This window comes from Vidua chalybeata, chromosome 5 (genome assembly GCF_026979565.1).
Source record: "Vidua chalybeata isolate OUT-0048 chromosome 5, bVidCha1 merged haplotype, whole genome shotgun sequence".
NCBI lineage: Eukaryota > Metazoa > Chordata > Aves > Passeriformes > Viduidae > Vidua > Vidua chalybeata.
Genome location: NC_071534.1, coordinates 66,267,229 through 66,290,543, shown reverse-complemented (window position 1 = coordinate 66,290,543; position 23,315 = coordinate 66,267,229). Strand labels below are relative to the sequence as shown.

The 23,315-nt window shown below is 40.9% G+C and overlaps 1 protein-coding gene across 1 annotated transcript in view; it reads left to right on the top strand.

Moving 5' to 3' along the window:
* CDC123 (cell division cycle 123) overlaps nucleotides 1–15,245 on the top strand; it is a 33,060-nt gene extending 17,815 nt beyond the window's left edge. The window contains exons 9-13 of the mRNA XM_053942862.1: nucleotides 2,546–2,668; nucleotides 5,947–5,975; nucleotides 11,056–11,184; nucleotides 12,965–13,102; nucleotides 13,926–15,245. Coding sequence (XP_053798837.1) covers nucleotides 2,546–2,668; nucleotides 5,947–5,975; nucleotides 11,056–11,184; nucleotides 12,965–13,102; nucleotides 13,926–13,952 — 446 coding nt within the window. The 3' untranslated portion in view covers nucleotides 13,953–15,245. The remainder of the gene's footprint in view (nucleotides 1–2,545; nucleotides 2,669–5,946; nucleotides 5,976–11,055; nucleotides 11,185–12,964; nucleotides 13,103–13,925) is intronic.
* The last annotated feature ends 8,070 nt before the right edge of the window (nucleotides 15,246–23,315 follow it).

The following is a 23,315-nucleotide window of genomic DNA, read 5'->3' as shown; positions in this document are numbered from 1 at the left end:
CTGGCAGATTTTCTCCAGGCAGCAGTGCCATGTGTGATATGGAAACACAGGAGGCGGCAACTGTGTTTCCTGGAAGGGGGGGGGGGGTTGTCTATGATGCAAGAGAGACTTGAGGGACCGAGTATTGATTATCTGAAGGGTGGCAACTTGATCAGGAATCCTGAGTGGTATCTCACTGTGGTTTTTGTTGGAATTGGGTGGAAGGAGGAGTGTTTTGGAGGGTCTTCATCCTGGATTTAGTCTGTGTGTCTTTTATAGTAGTAGTAGTTTTAATAAAGTTTTTTTTCTTTTTTATTAAGTTTGGGCCTGCTCTGTTCCTGATCACATCTCACAGCATTTCTATTGGGAAGGTGCATTTTCATGGGGACGCTGGCATTGTGCCAGTGTCAAACCATGACATTACTACTCTGAAGTTTGATTTTGGTGTGGTCTACCATGAAATTTAGAGATGAGCAGAAACTCAAATAGCTCAGGATTTGTGCACATTTGTTCTGAACAAGGTTGAATCATTCTGCCTAAACTGTTCTAACAAGGAAGTGTTATAGCAGTGATGGAGCAAATACAGACTACAGGAAGGAAGGTGATTTTTTTTTTTTTTTTTTTTTTTTTTTTTTTTTTTTTTTTGCTTTAAGATAAAATTAGGTTTGCTCACTTTGCCTCTCTCATGCCTACATTTTCACAAGCACCAAGCTCCATATCCACAAGTGGTTTGTCCAGGCTTCCTTGTGATTATATGGACGGCCAGGGGTATTGGCTATGTAGTTCTCACTGTTTCTCCTGTCTTAGCATGGTGAGTGTGAGCTTGTTTTGGTTGTGCCTTTCTGTACCTGTTGGGAGCTGTCAGCAATTTCTTGCTCCACCCAGTCCCACCTCTGTGAACCTTCAGGAGCACACTCCTTGTTCTTCATTTTCTGATTTGGGTTTCCTATGGAGCTGCACACAGATATTTGAACTGTGCTAATGCAGGTGCAGTCAACACACCCCATTCTTCTAAGCCCTTTTATTTGGCTGTTCCTCCTGGTGTTCCTATGCTCATCTTCCCGTTTTCTCTCCGTTTATGCCAGTTGCAAATGTATTACAGCTCTCTGTAACAGAGTTTATCTTCCTAATAGCAGAGATTTCCCATTAAGTCTATATTGCTTAATGGCTCCTGACAGAGCTTTTTGAAGGGAGGAGAGCTGAATCCTGTCCTGCTTTGTGATGCTGGAACACCATAACTGCCAGAGATACAAAGCATTTTTACGCTGGCTAATTAAGCACTCTGTACATTTCATGGCCAGGTTTTGAAACCTAGTATATCTGCCAGTGTGAGATTTTTTTTTTAGCTAGCACTCCAGCTGCATTTCTGAAGATAGTTCCAAGATTTTTCACAATATGTTCCCATACTCTTAAAATTAATAAGCCTGTCAGTCAAACTAAGGAATGATACTTGCAGTATAGTGAATGATTTTCCAGTTACACATCTGCATCCTCTTAGATGCCATCATCTTTTGGTTTTTGTTTTTTAGACTCAAGTTAAGCTTTGCAGTGGTACTAAAAATTTAAAGTTCCACTAACATCACAAACTTTTTATATGAACTTTTTTTAAAAAGAGCACATCTTTGGCGCTAGTCAGCATTGTCTTACAGTAAAACTCTAGGTTTTGTATATGGTTAAAACAGCCAACTGAGGTCACTGATACATCTTCCTTGGGGAATTCTGTCTCTTTTTGTATGTAAATAGCCTGAATTACTCATTCTGCAGTGGTGGGGCAGGTCTTGGATTTGACATTAGTCAAGCAGGGTATTGCAATGTTTTATGTTGACGCATATCCTGTATGAGAACTCTTGTCACTCAAGATGCATGCAAGTGTATAATCCTGTTGATGTCATTTTAAACCAGTGTCTTGTAGACAAATGTATGAAATTGAGAACTTGTAGGAGGGATGGTTTGTCTACATAGGCAAGAAAACCCTTGAGGGAGCAAATGGGAGCACTAAGGTACTGGCCTCCATGCCATCCCACTGATCTGGGGACTTAGGGATTCACCTGTAGTGCCTTATCAAACAGGCACATGTTATTCCACACTTAAAAAAAAAATCAGTTAAATGAGAAGCTGTGGTATCCAAGGATCATCTTTGCTAATGTGCAAGCTTAGCCTCCACCTGTGGCATTTCATGGTTCCAAATTGTGGTTCCTACGCGTGTGATGTGCAGAACAAGGTTTTTGACCAGAGTAACCAAAGGGAATAAAACTGAAAGGAAAAGATGGGAGCTGGGAACTTAAACACAGGCAAAGTTACCTCCTGAAATTCACTCTAAAATAGTCAAAGTGTGTACATATAACATGAGGTTCACAAAATTCTGGGCAGAGCTATTTAAGGAAGAGATTCCTAATGGACATACTTTTAAGTATAGCAGAATAAAGCCAAACAGTAAGTCACTAATAATGGTAGGAACTTGGGAAAACCCCATCTTCTGTGTCTGATAACTGCTTTTCTTTTCCTGGTTGGGTTTTTTGCATATCTAGAGCTCTTTATAATTATAATTTCCTGAAATTATTGACAGGTATATCACAGAGGGACTACACCCAGTACTACGATCATATCTCTAAGCAACATGAGGAGATCTGTAGGTCCATACAGGAGTTTTTCAAGAAACACATACAATATAAATTCTTGGATGAAGACTGTAAGTATCTGAAGGGTATCTGTGGGTATACATCTCTCTCTTCATTGCTCCTGCTTTCACAGGGCTTGATTCTCTTTAGCTTGGGAGGGTCTGAAAGCTCTTGTGGCTACAGCACGTTGAGTAGCAAAAGTTTGGCATTACATTGGCAACAAAAAAACCCTGAAGGAATAGGCTGGAGCTCTCCAAGAAAATACAAGAAATTAGTGAAAGATCCCTTCAAAAGGCATAATAACTTTTTAAAAAAGCTTTTCCCCGTTATACTTGAAAATAATTTTTGTGCCAGAAAAGTGGGGTAGGAGATCCTTGACAAAAGGCATTCAGTAGTGAGAAGAATACTTGTTTATAAAGGTGTTGTCAGATGTTTGCTGCTAAATTATTGATGTATTCCTTTAATAAAGGATTTTTAAGTTTCATTTCAAGAAGTTTAAATTATTTCTTCTAGAATATCAATGCACACCAGGTTAGGTGCCAAAATCTTTGCATAAAGGCCACAGTATTTGATACACCTAATCAGTCCAAGTAAATTGCCTTGTTCTCTAAATGTGAAGTCCTTTGCAAATTTGATTTGAAATAGTTTTCTAACGTGGTTTAGGGAGAATTGAATGGTGTTGCATTGTAATGGGTGATCAATAGTAGTGAAAAACATGATGAAGAAATTTAAATTAGGTCCGGCATGGACCAAACCTCAGCTTAGTAAAAACCCATAAACATAAGAATTTTCTGGCAGTTTTATTGTCATGTCTAATGCTTTGAAAAGTCAACCTTTAGGTAGGTATTTCACATTATTAATTGTTTTACTGAGACACCGGAACAGTCAAATAGATCTGTCCTCTCTAACTGTCTGAAAAAGGTACCTTCCAGTGCCAGTCTCTGTTTTATTGAAATTCTTAATAATTTGACTCTGCAAAGCTGCTCTGTTTCAGTCCAGAGAAGTTCTCATGGACTGCTGCTTGGAGAAGACCAGCAGAATAGTACATTTATTTAATAAGTCCATTACATTTTGAAGTAAGATCAGTCATACAGATCTGGCATTCTGATTACTGCCTTTTAATTTTCCTCTGTGTTTCAATGTAATTTTAGCTGGTATGTAATCAACTGATAGATAAGAATTCAGGGGACTATTTTTGGAAATTGATGCCTAGATTTAGGCTCTGAAATGGCTGTCTGGTGAACTGAGAGGTCTGAAATGTCATCTTATGTAAAGGGTGCCCTCTGAGTTGCCTTGAGGGAAAAGGAGGTTTCAGGGCAACCTTCTGGGATGAAGGTTTGTTAACCTTTTATTCTTAGGCACTAAATGCTGGTCCATCTGCAGAGAAATGCCATGCAGAAAATGTTTTCTGTGGTTTTGTGGGTGGGTTTTTTTTTTTTTTAACCACATTGCATTTATCCCTCATCATCTCCTTTGATCCACTGCCTGGTAGCATATGTGTTGTTAACAATAAAAATGTGGGTTTGCTTGTTTGTTTGCTTTTAAAAGGAAAGGTATTACAGCTTTTTTCCTGACTTCTTGTTTCATTGGGGATTTTGATGCTGTTTGCTCTGCTTTTTCCAGTTGGTCTGGTAGCATCTCCAGATGGAAGATTTGAGTCAGAGCAGCTGAAGCATTACAGAGTCAGAGTAGTAGGATAACAGATGGGTGAATGCTTTATAAATACTTCTAAATTATGTTCTAAATACTTTTGATAAGAGCCCAGTAAGAGCAGTGCTCTGGAGGTGTCAATAGTGCAGAGCTGAGCTTTGGCTTTCCCTTTGTTTAGAGCAGTTTCTGGTGAAGTTTCACTACAGTCTCACTGGCACAGTACACTCCTGCTCTGAGAGTGGGAATAATTCATGTTTTCTTCTTGTTCAGTGTTTGTGACTGTCCTGAACCAGTCACCAGAGTGCAATCAGTCTGAATTCCAGCTGTGTGAATCCCTATAAGTACCATTAGCCTCAGTGATTGCCATGGGCTTGCTTTAGGCTGACAGGCCTCACTATAGAAACCCCTCAGATGCAAGGGATGTCTTTTGGCTGTGACTAAGGAGAGGATGTGGTGCAGGCACTAAGTTCAGTTGAACAGCTGGAGAAGAAATCCTGGGGTTCCTGTACCCCCCTTGCATTGATGACTGGCTTAGCCACTGAGGGCTTGTCTTCCTGGGAGAACAGAGCACTTAATCCTGGAGGGACTTTGACATTGACGCAGCCCTGCTTGTGCAAAAGCTGTGTGGATTTTTAGGCTGCATGGTAAAAACCAGCTACGTGACTGGCTTTGGCTTTGTGGAGTTGTGGTTTGCCCTTAGCCTAGCCAACTTCACATGAAATGTCAGATTAAGCTTTACGTGCATGGATGTGATCAGTCAACATCCCTGTTCCTGACAGGCAGCTTCCTGAGACTCAAGTGTTCTGCAGTCATATCCTGAGTTTAGTTTATCCACATGTATTGGGAAATCTCTTAGCTGAAATATTCCCTTATTAATGAAGGAAGTAACAATATAGCACTTGTCTGAGGCTTTTCTAAATCTTTTTTTTTTCTTTTTCCTTTCTTCCTGCTAAACGGATACAACTTTTGCATGTAACCATGCCTGAATGCTTCCCTGTTGATTTCCCTAGCTCAACAGAAAGACAGCTCAAAATTTTGTTTAACCATACAGAACAGAAGCTGATGGAAAACTGCATATACAGAGTCATGTTTAATTAAGCCAAGGGAAGGAACAGCAGTGGAGCCAGGCAAGGCAGCTTTGAGTCAGTCACTGAGTGGCAGGGGGGTTGTTTGAAGGATTTGTTGATATTAATTAGGTGTGCTGTGTCTGTTCTGGGTGACATCAAACATGGCCATTTCACTGCCACCGAGCCCTTTGTTCCTACAACTTGTTTGTCTTGTTAGCTGCTGAAATCCTAATGTCTGTGGAGCAGGAACCTTCTCTTATTAAATGTTTGTGCAATGTCCAACACAATGAAGTGTTCCTTCCCTGAAACGTCTCTGTTCTGCTCTAAACGAAACAGCAGTAATGTCAAAGATAAGCTCTCTGGCTAAGAGTTTATCAAATATTCTTCATGGGAGAAAAATCAACAGAAGAAACCAGCACTAAATGGAAAAACCCAGCAGCTGATTTCCCAGTGCACTAACAATAGTTCTTGAAATGTTTCAGCTCCCTCTTAGAAGTATACCCATTCTGGCCTGCAGTTCATTAGACATATTGACTTTGCAGATTGTGCTGTGTACAAGTATCTATTCAGATTTAGACATCTTCTGTGAAATTATATATCTTTTGCAATTAACATTTTTTTCTCCTTTTCAGTTGTTTTTGATGTGTACAGAGACAGCAGGGTAAGTGAACAATAGGTTGTATATAATTGTTTTTTCTGTGAAAACTTGAAATGCTGCAAAGATCAAGCAAGTAATAGCTTTGTCTTCCTAGAAGTGGTTCTGGAAAAAAACAACCAAAGAAACAAAAAAATACCACTAAAGTAAAAACCCCAACCAAACAAAAAAACACCAAGCAAAATCTACTTGATGTTATTCTGTTCCACAGGTCTTTTTCTATGATAAATGCTGTCTACAGTAGGAGAATAATAGGATTAGGGGTGTAAATATGTCTGTGCCAGTGATGTAATTATTTAGTTAATATCTTCCAGAGAAGTTGTCTGTTCTAAAGCACAGAACTTAGGCTTCAACTGCAATTTTCTCAGTTCTTTGACTCTACAAGAGGCAACTTAGTTTTTGTTATGACATGAGAGTCCTTGCTGCAGTAATTTAGGGTAGAATAGGCTATTTCAGTTGGAAGGGATCTACAATGGTCATCAAGTCCTACTGCTTGACCAGTTCAGGGCTGACCGAAAATTAAAGCATGTGGTTATGGGTGGTTCCCAGGCACATGGTGGGATTTATAGGGCTGTCCTGTGCAGGGCCAGGAGCTCGACTCAGTGGCTTTGTGGGTCCCTTCCAATTCAGGATAGTCTGTGACTCTTTCATTAAGGGCATGGTCCAAATAGCTTTCAAACGCACAAACGGGTTTGGGGCATTTTCTTTTAAGACAGATATTTCCTTGGGCTTTATTTTGTTTTCCCTGTGTTTGTTTTTTCTCTACAGCATTCGAACTCATCAAAATTATCCTTAATATTTCTTCAGATTATCCTTGTGAGATTGGAAAATGGTTCATATCTAGAAGTCTAGGATAGGAAGGGATAGTTGTTCAAAGAGGGTGTGAATGTGGTGTGCCCAGTTTGTGACAGATGGAAGCCAGTTTTTTCTTTTCAAGCTGCTCCAGCTGTGGTTCTGAGAGTTGAGGAGATTAGAACCCTCAACATCCAGATAGTGGTGGAGTTGGGAAGAAGCATCCCCACCTCAACTATTTGAAAGAAATGTAAGTGTAGTGCTTAGGGGTGTGGTTTAGGGGTGAACACAGAGGTGCTGGGCTAAGGGTTGGACTTGATGATCTTAAAAGACTTTTCCAACTTAAATAATTCTATGAAGATGCCAGTATCAGAGTTAGTAACCTTGAGTTCTCCCTGAATGGGGAGAAATATTTGGTCAGATGAATTGTGCTTGAAGGGCTTGATTGGAGAAAGTCTCTATTAGAGTTGAGTGTATTGGAAGTAAGTCCTGATTCTCATTTCGAATGTTGCTGAACTATTTTGTAATTGTATAACAGTAAATCATGCCATAGTTTACAAAACAGGAATGTGTCTCATGTGGAAAACAATGACTGTACCATTTCTCAGCCCAGCTTTTAATGTAGGTGCCTAAGACGAGGCTGTGGGCTAGAGCAGCTATGCTGTAATTGAAATTACCTGCCCAGACTCAGATCGACAGACACGAGGATGCTGTCAGGGAAAATGAGGAGCAGCACTTGAGCATTGAACCAGATTCTGCCGTTGGGTGCTCTGCCTCATAGCTGAGGCATGAAGAGAAATTATTTAAGTAGAAGGTTTCAGCCTGTGGTATCTCAAATGAGCAGTGTTTCTTCATCTGTCAAGATAAAATATATCTGTTTGTAGATTTCTCTCCGTGCTTTCTACCCTCAGGTCTTGTAAACTGCCAGCTAGCCCTTTGTGTGTCAGATGCTGCTCCTTTCACACGTACTATTGTGGTTTGCAACTGTGTTATTCATCGCTCCCTTGGTGTGTGAGTTACAGGCAGCAAAAGAATATTGTGAGCATGATTAATTTCCAGAGCCCGTGCTCCTCATCAGACTGGTTGCACAGCAACCTCACCTACAGAAGGAGAGAAATGTTCACTGTCTGCTTGTTTTAAATCCTTTCAACTCTAAATATTCAGCTTGGAGAAGCAAGTTGTTGTTACCATTGTGAATGACAGCAGTCTCCTCCCCGTGCTCACTTCAGTTGCTTTAGAGACTGTCTGGAGTTGGCTCCACAGGTCCTGCTTGCTGAGTTGGAGGGGGGAGTTCACAAAAGCTTGAGAGTCTGCCCATTGCTGTGTCCCAGGTGTGAACAACAGACCAAGTTCAAGACAAGTCACTGTGGTAAGACAGAGCAATGCAGGGAGTGGCTCTGGACTACTGCTGGCTCACAGCTCTTGTTAAGGAGCAGACCAGTGCTTGTGTCTGTGCCTTGTGAGCGTTGTCACTGTGCAAGAAGGTGCAGCTGGAGTTAGGGAGATGTAACACTTAAGTTTGCATTTTATCTGTCTCTGACTTCCTATAAACAACAGGCTTTGTCATGAGCACTTCCTTTCAGCACCCTGCTGCTTAATGCTTTAGCAAAAAAAAAGTATGAAGTTGACAGGGTGTGGTAAATCTATTGATTCCTTCTTTTAGGATCAGAAGAAAACACCATGTAGTACAAGTAGGGGAATTTTTTTTTCCCCTCCACTTATGCACAACCTGGCTTGTGCATTTCTCTGCTCTTGTATGACAAAGATTACTAATAGCAGCCAAAAGATAGCAGATAAATAGCCTTACTTCTGCTTTTTAGATACACAGTGCAAGTTATCTGAAACAGTATTTAAATCATGACATTGCATGTAAGACTTGAGAGAGAATTTAATCTTCAGAAAAGGCAGTTTGGTTACTGACCCAGGGTTATATACACTCCCATTAATGAGCCCTGAAAAGAGATACTTAGTTTGTTTTGCCACTTGTCATCAATTTGTAGCTAGCAAAGCTCAGTGCAGATTTAAGGCCATCTCAAGGAAACAGCTGTTGCACTGCTGTCTGCAGGGGTGGAGGAACACTGCTGGGTGCTCACAAAAATCGTGTTGCTTTCAGTAGTTTTAAAATCAATTTTCAGTTTTTTCCAGGGTACATTTATTCTCTAGAGAAATGATCTTAATGTTCCTGTGAAAAAGCTGAGCTGGATGTATTTGGGCTGAAGAGGAATTTCTGTGAAAGCCTTTCATAGGGAAGTATTAGGTATAAATGTTTCTGATGCAAGGAAAGATTCTCTGAACTGCTGAATGAACTTTGCCAGCCATTGCTTCTGTCTTGGTTCATTAGCTTGTTTTTCCAGAGTGATAGAATGAATCTAAACCCACAGATTCCTCCTCGTGCTGCCTTGGAGCTGACAAGACACCCCCATTAGCAAAAGTAAAAGATTGCTTATCATGAGAATTTGTGACAGCCTTTTGAGGAGGACCAGAGCTGGGAAATGACAGCAGAGCCTGCCCCATTGGCTCTCTGCTCTGGTGGTGCCAGTATTAGTGCAGAGGTGTTGCAACTCAACCATGCAGATCTGGGGTTGCTCACCCTTCCAGAACAAACAAGAAACTACTCGGGTCTATGTCCCCCAGTTTGTAGTTTCTTTTGTAACTGTCTGGTTTCAGCACTGTTGTTTCTGTGCTTTGGCTTCTTAAAATGTGCTCTGTGAGAGCTGTTCCCCGTGGACCTGCCCTGAGACAGACACCTGTGAAAGCCTGTGTGCAACCACACACTCCCTGCTGGGCTGCTGACCCAGCTCCAGCTTGCAAGTCATAACCACTGGTTTCATCTCCGCTGGGACTCCCCACACCTGCACGAGGAGCTCGCTGTGGATGGTAACAGAGGCACCAGAACATTTCTGCTCACGGGTTTCCATCATTTGCAGTCCCACAGTGTGTCAGTGCCTGTGGGATAGCTCAGGTGGCGTGGGTGGGGGAGGCAGTCTCCATGTTATTCTTTGCCGAGGCTTCAGAAGCATCTTTGTGTGTTAGAAACCAGATGGCTGTAGTGTAAATAATTGAATGTATTTGCTGTTTGTATCAAGATAGGCAAGATCTTTTAAAGCAAGAAGATCCTTCAGAAATGAAGGAAAAGAGGAGAAAGCAAATTGAATGTTTAGTAGATACACAGTCTTCAGGTTTGTTTTCCAATTGCAGTTGATCTTTTTAATAAACACAATACAACTCTTCAGCCCTGCTTATGTTACTGCAACTGTTTCCTTCCCTGTTTGATAGAACTGATTTTTCCCAGATGTAATACTGGTTTTGCAAATTTTTACTAGCAGCTGTAGTCATATTTCCTTATACTTTATTACAATGTTTTGTTTTATTAGAATAGTTGATACTTCTTTGGGCAAGAGAAGATGGGCCTGTGCTGGGGGTTGTATCTTGAAGTGACTCAAGGAGCACAGACTATTTCTTCCTCCCCCACACGTCTGTTACTTCTAATACATCTTGTTAGTCTCTGCTTTCTTTTTTCAGTTGTAAAGCAGTTGTGTTGTTGTGCACCCTACCACAACTCTTTGGAACACAGATGTGTTAAAGATGGGGTAGAAACTAGTGTGGACTACTAGTAATGACTATATTAAAAATGCCTTTAAGTTAGTCTTTATTTATCTATACCTGTACAACATCTTTGAGGTTTCATGAGCTCCACCAGCATTTTGCAGACCCCGCACTCTGTTTTTAGGGTCCCTTCTAACATCAAGAGCAGCAATTTTTGTAGACTGCTGGATGGTACAGTATTGCTGAGGTGGTTTTTCATGGAAAGCAAAATCCCTATGTGGGTGGTTTGGGTTTTTTTGTTTTTTTGGTCATGTTTTGGGTTTGGTTGTGTTTTGGGTTTGGGTTTTTTTTGTGGTTTTTGATTAGTTCTCTCCCCTATTCCTTGTTCATTCTCTCTGGGGATCTTCGGGATGAGCCAGGACTTTGGTGGGCTTATCTGAAAACACCTTGCATAGAACTAAATTCAGTTTATTTGAGCTCTGTCTGATCTTCTGTTTAAAAAAAAAATCAAAGTAAATTAATACATGCTAGCTTGCTGTGATATAAAACTCTATAATGCAAAGGATGTTAGAATATTTTAAGTGCTTAAGACCAGGTAGTTTCAATTTTGACATCTTTTTATGTAAAGACCAAGCATACTACAATAATCTGAGTATATGTGTATTTTGATTTTTTCTTTTTCTTTTTTCCTTTTTTGCTTTGTTTTAGTTCTGTGATTTGTTTTAATTTGTCTGTGGTTCCTTTGCAGGGTAAGATTTGGTTAATAGATTTTAACCCATTTGGTGAAGTAACAGACTCCCTGCTCTTTACATGGGAAGAACTCACCTCTGGAAAAAACTTGAAAGGAGACCAGAGTGAAGGGGAAGCAACAGAACAGGTGAAGGAGGCTGAGTAACATCCAACAGGATTTATAGATTTATTTTTTTCTTTCTTTTGCTGTTACAATCAAATTGTGATGCAAATCCCATTGAAGTAAATGAAGCTCCTGTGAAATGTAAACTCTCTGTAAGTAGAATCTACCTAATAGTTAATCTCAACAAGTATCACCTGCTAGTTTTAGGTGCCTGCAAGGGAATTTTTAGTTCAAACAGTACAAGCCCATATTGCAGCTTTGACCCCATTGCAAAGAAGATGCCCTGAAACTTGCTTTTACACAGTTTTGATGCATTCCTTTCAGTTTTTCTTAAAATTTGTTATTTTTCTATATAATCACTTAAATTTCTGCTTGGTTCTTGATATCTGTCATGCAGTTTCCCATGTCTCCAGTTTTATGCTTGGGGGTAGACAAGCAGAAGCTTAACTTCTGTCTCTTCCTCATCTGGAATACCCTTAGCAAAGCCTTGTCCTCTGGTTGAACTCCCAGGACTTGCAGAACAAGGCTTTTCTATCCCTCTTCCAAGCAGCATTTCCTCTGTAAAAACAAGAAATACAGAAAGGGAGGAATACTCTTCATTTTTTGTTTCATTTCCAGCTTTTTTTTCTCACTGCATCTTGAGACAGAGTCCTCATATCTTAGCAAATCCTTGGATAGCTGGATAGGAGATAGAAAGTGGTGTGTTGATGGATCTTGGGAAACGCTTGGTTATTTTCTGAGGGGAGGTGGCTGGCCAGTGTGGGCTTTTCTTTATTTCCTAGCTGTTGAACTGCTTAGAGGTCACTGAAACGACAAACTTCATTGAGCTGATTTTAACATTTGAGAGTTTCTTTAGTCCTGTGGCCCTTTCCATAACACATTGACAGGGAAACCCCACTCCAGGCTGTCATTCAGGCCATTGCTTCTTTCTCATCATGGGGCTGTTGCTGTATGAAAACCCATTCCATGAACCCTCCTGCTAAAATCTGCATCTCCTTTGTTAGAACACACTCCCAGTTCTAGAGCTGTCTCTGGGACACGTGAATTTTCATTTTGGGATTTCTTTTTCTCATTGCCAGATTTTGCACAGTTTTCTTTAGTTCAATCCTGGATGAAAAGCAGAATAACTTGTCTTCATGTTTCATCTGACATCCAGTCACATAATCTGGTGTAAAGTTGCTGATCTTTCTTAAAATGAAGCTGTTTATTGCAGTACAGCTGCCAATTGCACAGCATGTCAATGTGCTGAACTGAAAATTATATCATTATCCAAAACCTGTTGCTACAATTCAGCATTTAGAGATATTTTTGGCCCTTTTATAGAGGTATTTTTTCCTTCAGTAAGTAAATTGGTTGGAAAGCTTAAATTATCATTTCATTAAGGTTATAGTTGCAAATGTGTTTAAACAAGGAAACTGTGAAGACAAGTTTAGGGGTTCTATCAAAAATATTTTTCTCTATCCAGATATGTATCTAGATACTATTGCCCAAAGTTCCTTACAGCTCCATTATTACAGCACTGTCATAAGCATGAATTTATTAAATACATTAATAACTGATACAATGTAAAAACTTTAAAGTGAGGTAATGAAAGCCATTATTTGACTGTTTAACATGTTTGACATTTCAAATTGCTCCAAAGTGGGCAGAGGTTTTATAAGAAAGCTACAATTTTTAGAAAGCGCAAGTTTAGTTGAGTGAGTGCCAAATAAACTCATTGGCAGCGTGACTCAGTCTCACGGAGGAGTCCCAGAAACATTTCATATTCATGTCCACTGTTCTTGTCTTATCTCCTTTTCCAAAGGATTATCCAGTGTTCCGTTGTACCAACAGCAAAGTCACTGTCCAGCCCAGTCCCTACCTGAGCTACCGACTGCCCAAGGACTTTGTGGACCTTTCCACAGGAGAGGACGTTCACAAATTGATTGACTTTCTTAAACTGGTAAGAAGTAGCAGAAAAAAAATCTCTGACCTTCCACCTTTGTCAGACAGAAACACCAAAGTCCCTGGATCTCTGCTTTTGTTACTAACAAAGTGTACAAAATTACAGAAAAAGCAATATATGAAGCCATCGCACAATGCACTGTTGGGTTGATTGCTTCTGAAGTGATTAAGGGCAAGCTTTTTACTGCTCTCACTTCACTTAATTAATTTTATTTTTATGGGAAGCAATGAATGTAATTTGACAAATCTTACTGAAGGACTGAGCTGTTTCCTTTCTTACTGAAATATAAATATCAATGTAGTATGAATGGAAATGTGTTTTTTGAATGCCTGGAGCTAATGCTTTTAACTTTTAATGTTTTCAACTTCTTTCTTTAAAAGTTACAAGACAAATATATTAGGAAAAACAATGATAGAGTTGTTTCTTTTTCAGTCTGCTTTCTTGATTCTTTTAATGCACAGTGACATGAAAACATGATATCTTTGTAAGGCAGGGAAGGGAAGGCAGGTTACCTGCATCTGCATCACTGATTCTTGCCACCACCATGATGTTTTCTGGTTCTTGTATATTCCATGAGTTAATGGACTGGGCAAATCTTGTTCTTTACTGGAAATAAAATCCTACCGTTCGGATGAGAGAGAGGGTTGATATTGCTCTGTTCCATTTGCTGGAAAAATGATCTCTTACTGTTCCAAAAAATGACTTAGAAGTGCAGTCACTGTCTAATCCATTGTATCTGGAACACTTGTCATGATTTATTGGTGCTCTTACTTCAGATAACTATGTCCTAACATTCTGAACTCTCCTGTTCTGTTGACAGAAAAGAAATCAACAAGAGGATGACTGAGGTACCCAGAAGCATTACATTGAATTACAAGCAAGAAATGTGGCAAAATCTGTATCTAGCATAACTATTAAACTATTGATTTAAAGAAAACCTGCTTTTTATAGTCAATGAAAGACCTGAAGAGCTGTTCATCCCCAGCGTCTGTTGGTTTATATAAAAGTGTAGGGAAGATTTTTCAAGGAAACATGAAAGGTCAGGGTGAGTTCTCATTGGATTCCAGGTGCAAAGAAGCAACAGCCTGAGTGCAGCTGAACAACTGCTTTCCATTTCTCATAGTGTGAAGATTGATGCCACTGAGCTACGCCTTCGGACTCCCCGGTGTAAATATGGCAACACATAATGCTTGTGCAGTAAAAACATGGAGCATTCTCTGAATTTAGGCACAGTCTTGCTTAATATGTAGTCACAAAGAAAAAGGAATGTACATTTTTATCCGTAGTAACCTTTTAAAATTGTAAATTGATTTTGTTTTGGGAGCACTTCTCATCCTTTATGTAAAAAAAAAATTAAAAATGGAGAAGGGATTTTTTCTTTGTTACAAGGGCTAATATTTCACAGAACAGCTATAGCTGTAGTAAACTACTTAAAGTTTGAAAATGTTACATATTGGGAATTTGGAATTCTGAATGCATTTAAAGTAAAGTAATATTTTCACAGTCGCTAAAGCAACAAAATTCATTTAATTTCACCAAATTTAATTTCATTTTCATAGTAAAGCTTTCTTGAAACCTGTTTTTTTTAACATGATTGCATACTATACATCATCTGTGACTTTAATCTACATAATTAACATCAACCTATAATTTTATATGCAGACTCAGTCTTATTTCTTTTGTGTCACATCTCTGAGTTTCTTACGAAAGCAATTATTCTTTCAGCTCTTAAAATTCTGTATTCATTTGGTACTTCATGTTTTTTGTATAAAGAGAAGCTTGGCTAAGTCTGGGGAAACAGAAGCTCTTGTTACCAGTTGCTGTTGTTTGGGAGGTGGGGGAGGACAGTTTTAGGTGAATCACCAGCTGACTTTTGGATATAGGTGTTTGTATGGCATCAGTAATTTATTAACAGTGTGCAGAGTTCCAATTGAAACAAAAGGACATTTGAAGAAGCTCATAACCCCTGGAAACTGGTTCCTATTTCAAGCCAGTTATGTGATACTGTGTGTGTGTGTGTGTGTGTGTATATATAAACTTGTTTGTGTCTCTTTGCCTTGCTTTTGCTGTCGGATTGGAATGGTGCTTGGTTACAATTTGTTCTTGGATGTTAAATCTGAGCTAAGTTGTTAAATTATTACCTAATGTCTTTACTTAGCTTCATTTTTGAATGAAAACTTACTGAAGTTAAAGATTATGCTGATTAAGAATCCACACATTGATGAAACATCACAGATGAAAGCTCCTGGAGTCAGAACAGTCTGCCCTGAATTGAAGCATTGTTTGAAGCATTGGAACCTGCTTCTCAATAGATTCAAATTAGATGATCATTAACTCGGAGCTGGGCTATACCTAATTCTGCCATACTGCAGGATTTTGGATGAGTGTTTCTCATCCTCTCCAGAAGGATAATTTGAGTATAAATGTCTCTAAACCGGGTAGGAACCTCAAAGTGTAAAAACTTAACAAAGCTTTCCTCTTTGTTTTAAAGTTTCTAGCCGTAACTTAAACTGTTGTGATGATCTAACCACACTTCCTTTACACAGATGATGCCCTGGCACTTCCAATAGATCCATAAATGCTTCTAAACTACAGATTTACAGTATTTAAAAACAAAGTCTTAGTTTAAAGCTGGAAGATATTTTCCCACCTCTTCCACGTGGGCTCCACAAATTAATTTACTGCTTTCTCATCTGTCTTTGCTGAATGTTCACCAGAAGATATTTGGTGATGGGAGCAGTTTGCTGGGAGCCTGTGCACTCTGGAGTGTCCCTTTAGGTGGGTTGGCTGGAGTTTTTCTCTTCTGTGAAATGCTGACAGTCTGAATTCATGGGCTGCTCAGCCAAGCTGTCCAACACTGATAATGAACTGCAATTTAGAATTGCAGGAACTTGTCCTGCTTCCTTTGGGCTAATTCCTAGTGAATAACCTTAAAAGGTAGCAGAGCAAAAATACTGGTCCCATGTTCAGAACTGATACAGAAACAATCCCCAATATAAAAATATGATCTACAGGATCAAATCACCCAAAATACCATATCCTTACAGTTTAAATACATGCTTTAGATGTACTTTGCTTTTTTGCCCAACTTCAGGTAACCAGAGAGTGAATTTTATTTTGCTGTTAAGTTAAAGATTCCCCTTCTAAAAGAACTTTCACTCTGTATGTCCTTTTGATCTCCTAGGATAATTAACAAACATTATCCCTTTGGGGAGCTGAGGGAGCTAATGTTGGTAGATTAAAAATGCTTCAGATCAGTTTTACACTGAACAGTACATGACACTTTTCTATTCCATTCATAAAAGCAGTTTTCTGCCTCTAGCCATCATATACAGAAATTTGAAAGTACAAATCCAGTTCAGGTCCTTGTTCATGGGATTTAATTATATCATCACCATTTGCTGAATAAGGGCCAACTGTATACTATATATTCCTAATTATATGCTTAAAACACAGTGTGAAGATGCTTGCAGTCTCATCTAGATGACAAACAGAAGTTTTAGAGGGAGGTAACATGCAGTCATTTTATACAGATCCTGTGCCTGCCAAACCCTGCAGAAGTCTGGCTGTATCTGATGGCACCAGCAGTGAGACTCAGTTCTTGGGCTGCAGCTCTGCCAGGAGTGCCAAGGAAAAGTCCTCATTGTTTCACAGCCAATACTTGTGATGTTTAATCTCCCGGATGGATAGTGGGGATCAGGATTCCTGTAACCCCATAAACAGCAGCTGTGAACATGTCCTGGCTTAGTTGAGGATTTGGAGTAGTGCTCCTGGGCTTCAGACTATCCATGCTGTTTGTTCTCTTTTGACTCTTCTTTTTCCAGTGTTGTCCATGTCTTTCCTCATCCCTCAGCCTCTTATTTGGATAAATACTAAGATCAGAATTGGTAGCAGCAGCAGCATGGATAATACTGATCTGAATTTTAAAACCTCTCTCTATCCACTTTTCCCTCCCTCTTACAAAGGCACGTTTTTGAGTGGTGCTCTATAATGCCTAAAAAAACCCCTTAACTCTAAAAGTAGGGGAGAAATGTCCAGGTGTGAGTCTCAATAAAATCAGTAGTAGCACTTGTTGGATGCTGATCACAGATTATAAAAATCCACATAACTGCATCTGACACCGTTGGCTAGAAATCTCATCTGTCTCATTGTTATGTACTCACCTGCTGCTCATGTCCAGGATGCAGAGAAAAGGTGCCCTGTGAGATGCAGTTCAGGTGCTCATTTGAACAGAGGCAGTTAGACACTCGTGGTTTCAGGCTTTCAGGTGAGCATTGCCAGGTGAAAGGACCCCAAAACAGATCAGTGGCACTGTGGGGATGGGTAATAGCATGGCACAAACCTTTGTAAAAATCCTTCTGTACCTTTGTGCATGACTGAGTTCTGCTTTCACAAACTTCCAAATTTGAAGTGCCGAATAGCCAGAGAGGAGCACAGGGTGTTAGTAAGCATAAACAGGCAAATCAGCTTGGCAACTGGTAATTGATTTCAACCTTAGAGGCCAGAAGTATCAGTTCTGGTTGTATTTGGACACGTGTTGCATTTTGAACTTTAGTTCAAGAAATAATACTGAACTAAAATACCTATTTTTGGCCAAGAGACGGTGGATCTGAAGTGTAACACAGAAACAGACCATGGTGCTTTTGATTCATGAAGGACACTTTGTAACACTGGTACTTAGAGGCTTAATAAATCTACCTTAGCAAAAGCTTGTCTGGATGTTGAATTAACAGTGTCTTCTATTTGAATTTGATGACCTCTGTAAAGACACAATCTCCAACTTGTGGTGGTCATCCTGACATTATATAGAGCTAAAGTAAGACTTGTTGCCATAACTGCTATATTTTGTGTAGTCTTGAAGCTTTCTCAAAGATACAGAGCCCTTGAGCAGTTTTGTGTGATTACAGGATTTTGTAGTAACAATGACATTGGCACTGCAGTAAGTTTGGTTTGGGGTTTTTTGGTTCTTTCTTTTGGGGAGGGCATATTTGGGGAGGGAGGTATCCTGCTACATTTCTTCATGTGAACTTTTACAGCAATGGGTATCCTACCTGGGTATCAATAGTGTTTTGATTTCTCTAAGGCCCTCTGAACAGCTGGCTTCTGCCAAGGATGTGTTTTGGCAGCTTGTAGGGAAAGGTTGGTTGGCTGGTTGGTCATAAACACTTACTGCTCAGGGCCTTTGTTCAGGGACAGTTGCTAGTTACAGCTGAACTTCCAGAGAGATTTGTGGCTCCTAAACAGCATTACTGTCTGAAAGGGAGAGAAGAATCAATTCTTATTTCTAGTCTTTAGGGCTCAAATCCAGCTGGTGGAGGGACTTGAAATTCTGGGTTCTGTCTTGGCTTCTGCTATGAAACTGTGTCCTGACAGATTGTAGCACTTCATTGATGTAAATGAATTATTCATAGGAGCTGGGACTGTAATATCCAGGAGAGAGAATGAGCATGTGAAGCTAAAATGTCTGTACACCAGTGTGAGGAATACACAGGAGGAGCTCAGCGTCAGGATGTGTCAGAAATGATTGATGTGCATTTCAGTGACTTTGGAGATAAACGGCAGCACTGGATCACAGACCTGTCTGTCGCTCAGGAAAGGCTGGGGGCACTATGCTGAGCACCAAGAGTGTATTTCCAAAGCTTGGGAATCACAGAATGATTTGGGTTGGAAAGGATTGTTAAATGTCCTCTAGTCCTCAAATACTTCCAGGAATGGGGCAACCACAACTTCTCTGGGCACCCTGTTCCTGTGTGTCTCACCAACTTCATAGTGAAAAATTTCTTCCTTAACGTCCATCTAAACTGAACCTCTTTCAGTTTAAAGCTGGTGCCCTTTGTCCTGTCACTACAGCCCCTGGTTTACTATGTTTACTGTAAGCCCCTTTTTAAGTACTGAAAGGCTGCAAGATGGTCTACCCAGAGCTTTTCCCAGCTTTCTCCACCTCCCTCAGCCTTTCCTCAAAGGACAGGTGTTCCAGCCATGGGATCATTTTTGTGGCCTTCCTCTGGATTTGCTCCGACAGGTCTGTATCTTTCCTGTATGGGGAACCCCAGAGCTGGATACAGCACTGCAGGTGGGACCTCACCAGAGCAGAGCAGAGGGCCATAAACCCCTGCTTTGATCTGCTGCCCACGGTGCTGGGGATGCAGCCCAGGACATGTTTGGCTTTCTGGCCCGGAACTGCATGTGGCTGGCTTGTGCTCAATTTTTTGTCCACCAGTATTTCCAAACAGTACTTGAGAATCTGTTGGGAAAGTGCCTAACATGGGAAGACTTGAAAAGACAGAGAGTTAATAGGACTTTTTCCAGAGGACTGTTTGTATTTCAGAAGGTACAGGGTGTTGTTATTCTGGAGTTAACTGTTCTGGGTTGTGGTCAGGCTTATTTGAAGCTTAAAACTTTAGAAGTCAGAAGTAATTCAGGTGGAAGTGACCATGGAGTTGGCGTTTGGTGCTCTGGAGACAGCAGGGAAATGAGAGGAGCAGAATAAAGACCTCAAAAGGCAGTTTTGGTGAGTGTGGGTGTCGATGCCTGGATCCATTTGGGAGAGGTGGGTGAGATAACTGAAGAGAGGTGCTTTTTTAATGGCCCATCAGCAGTGTCCTAATGTGAAGGGAAAATGGCACAGCAAGGGCTTGTAAGGATCAATCAAAATGAAAACTGTGGAAATCTGAAGGAAAGGCACATGATTAAGTGTGAAAAAATGAGTGGATGGAGAAAAAAATGACAGATGATTCAGAGAAAACTGATGCTGTTAATGTTTTCTTTGCCTCACTATACTCTTTTTCCCCTTTTCAAGGAAAAGAAGAAATGAAGCAAATTAACACAATTTAGCAGAAAAATTGCACTTGGGATAGCTATTGGTATAAAGCCAGAGAGGGCATTGTGAGACCACTATACATTTTATTTCAGGGTCTGTATTTTTCCATATCTTTGTTAATAGCTGGAGCAGTGAAATAAATAGCCTGTATAAAAATCTGTGGTTGGCAGTGACTTGAGAATACACTCAGGCACTTTGGAGGTTTGTATCAGAATTTGAAGTGGCCATAATACACAGGAAAAATGGCCTGAAATAACGAGAAGAAATTTGATAAAGGCGAGTGCAAAGAGCTGTAGTTAGCAGGAGAAATCAGACATTTGAGAATAAATGGGTGAGAGCTGGCAGAGCAGCAGTGCAGTGGGAGTGGATAAGTTACAGTAGAGACCATTAAATACAAGGTGATAATAAGCTGTTGGGGGAGGATAAAGGCAGGTGTCATTCAGGGCTAGCAGGAGAGAGGGATGGAAAAAATGAGAGATTATTTTGTTAGATGAGAGGATGGTGTAGTCAGATGTGTCGCTTTAGGCACAATGTTGCAAGAAATACATCGGTCATTGGAGTGCAGCCAAGAATGAATAAAGAATCACAGAATAATTCAAGTTAGAAGGGATTCACAAGGATCATTGAGTCTGGCTCCCTGTTCCTCATAGGACTACCTAAAGCTAAACTGTGTGACTGAGAGCATCATGCAGACCCTCCTTGAATGCTGTCAGGCTTGGTGCTGTGACCACTTTCCCTGGGAGCCTCTTCCAGTGCCCAACAACCTGCTCATTGAAAAACCTTTTCCCAGAGTTCAGACTGGACAGCATCCCCAGTGCAGCTTCTTTCCATTGCCTCATGTCCTGCTGCTGGTCACCAGAGAGGGGAGACCAGCACCTCCACCTCCCCCCTTGAGAGAGGTGCAGACTGTGAGGTCTCTCCTCAGTCCCCTCCAAGCTGAACAAACCAAGTGACCTCAGCTGCTCCTCATAGGTCTTGCCCTTGAGACCTTTCACCATCTTGGTCACCCTCCTCTGGACACACTAGAATAGTTTGATGTCCTTCTTACATTGTGGTGCCCAAAACTGCCCCCAGGACTTGAAGTGAGGCTGCCCCAGTTCAGAGCAGAGCAGGACAATTCCTTCCCTTACCTGACTGGTGATGCTGTGCCTGATGTATCCCAGGACATGGCTGCTCCTCCTGCCTGCCAGAACACATTGCTGACTCAAATTTCACTTTCCATAGTTGTGTAGATCCAGAAGATCTCCCTGAGCCTTCTCTTCTGTACATGGATCCCTCCCAGCTCTCTCTGCCTTTCCTCACAGGAGAGATGCTGCAGTGTCAGACATTTCTCCGAGGAGCACCCTAGAAATGGTGGACAACTTTGAACTCAAATTGCTTAGAAAAAACTACTGTAATCATGAAACATGTTTTTCTAACTGCATTGGATGTCAGACTCTAATCCCAGAAGGAATGACTTAGCCTGTGCCTATGCAGGGTAGAAAGGGGCAAACCTGCTTTCTCTGGCTGTGTTTTCCAAGTTATTGCTTGCTGCTTCTGTGACAGCAAGATGTCCCTTGTGTCCTGGTTTTGGGGTCAGGAATGTTCTAAGAGCTGCCTCCAGTTCCCGCTGTTCCACAAATTCATGTTTCTTCTCATCCAGGACTGTTCAGGCACTTGAATGGGTGTTTTGGCTAATTATTGCCTGCTGCTCTTTCAGCACGCACCTGCCACTTGTACCCTGGGCCCAGGGTCAGGAAGGACTCCTTTCTCTCTGAGTTTTCTGCTCATGGGATAGTTCATTGTTATCACAAGAAAATGTGATTCATTAGAAAAGGCAAAATCAGGCTTCTTCAACGTGGGAAAAGGGGCTTAGCTCTGTGTTGTTGCTAAAAGAAATCAGCCAATACATAGAAAAGATGAGCAGGGAAAGCCCTCAGAGGAGAAAATCCCAGCCGTGGCAGGGAGAGCCTTCCGAGGAGAAAATAATCCCAGCCCTAAGGCAAGCTACAAAAAGAATCTAGGGAAATTGCAGGAATAATGCTGATTATGCTCAGTCTTACTTGAGACCCTTCCTCATCCTATTCCCTCACTTTCCATGTGGTGTGAAAATTTCTGCTCTGTCTCAGTGAGACACCCCTCCCCAAACTTCAGATCTCACCTGAGGATGCCACATGCCCTTTCAAAGTGGGATCCATGCTTGATTTCATTGATTCCAGGTGGAAGCCCTCACTGCGTTCCTATCTCTTGGGGATGTGGAGGTTCAGCCCTTCTCAGTGCCCAGGGCTGAAGAGGAAAGGAAATTCAGCTCCAGCCCTGGGTTTGGATTTGGGTTTTCTCCTTTTTTCAGGAGACAATGATCCACAGCAAGGAGTCAGCCAGAGTCCAGGAATAGCAGTTTGTCTCTCATAGAAACCACTTGATTGGCATCACTGAGCTGCAAAAAGACCCGGTGGGCTTGGTGACAGATTCTGATCGCCTGGAGACAGGTTTTTCTCTCTCATCTCACAGCGAGGGGAAGAAAGCTCATCTGGTATCCTTTGTACTCGCATACACCTGGGAAAGGGGTAGCAGATCTTTTGAAAAGGAGGTGCAGAATGGGATCATGCACACAGAGGGAAGGAAGTGTCGTGCTGAAAGGCCTCTGTCTCAAAGTGTTTGCCCTTTGGGATTTGGTGTTCTTTGGAGTGTGAATACCCCCAGAAAGGAACAACAACAACAACAACAAAAAGTATGAAGGAATTATACATCATGGATCTCCATTTTTAACCTAATTCAATCAAGAGGTTTCTTAAACTTTTAAAATATTGTGAAAACGGGCAGCTCGATGGAGAGAGATGCTCTGAAAGCCCCTTCCTGAAGGAAAAGCTGCAGTAGTGGTTTCTGTAGCAGTGGGTAATGAATCTATGAGAAATGTATATTGCAAATGCCCTGAGGGCAGGAAAACCTTCAGCACAAATTTCTTTTATGAGTCACTATAGAAATAAACCCCCAAACACAAGTCTGCACAAGCCCTGCCTACATTTTGCTACCTTGCAGGTAAACTGCAAATGAGTTTGATTCAGAAACATTAAACTGTCAAAGAACTTCGACACAGGACACTTTTAATTTGCTTTGGCTGTCGGTTTCTCATGGAGAAGACTTGGAAATAAGTGCTAATGAGTGATAATTGCTGCTTTTTCACCAGTTAGGCCTGTATAGCTCTAAGCAGTGATTGATGATGGCTCCTTCCACTGCCTGTGATTTATTTACCGGCTATGCCATTAGAGAAGCATCATGGATTTCTAAATAAAATATTCGGCATCTTAAATACCTTGGCAATCAGTAACAGAACCAGTTTTTTATATCTGGCTCCTCAGATCATGCTCAGCATTTCTCCTGGTATTTTAGGAAAAAGGGTTTTTCATTGAC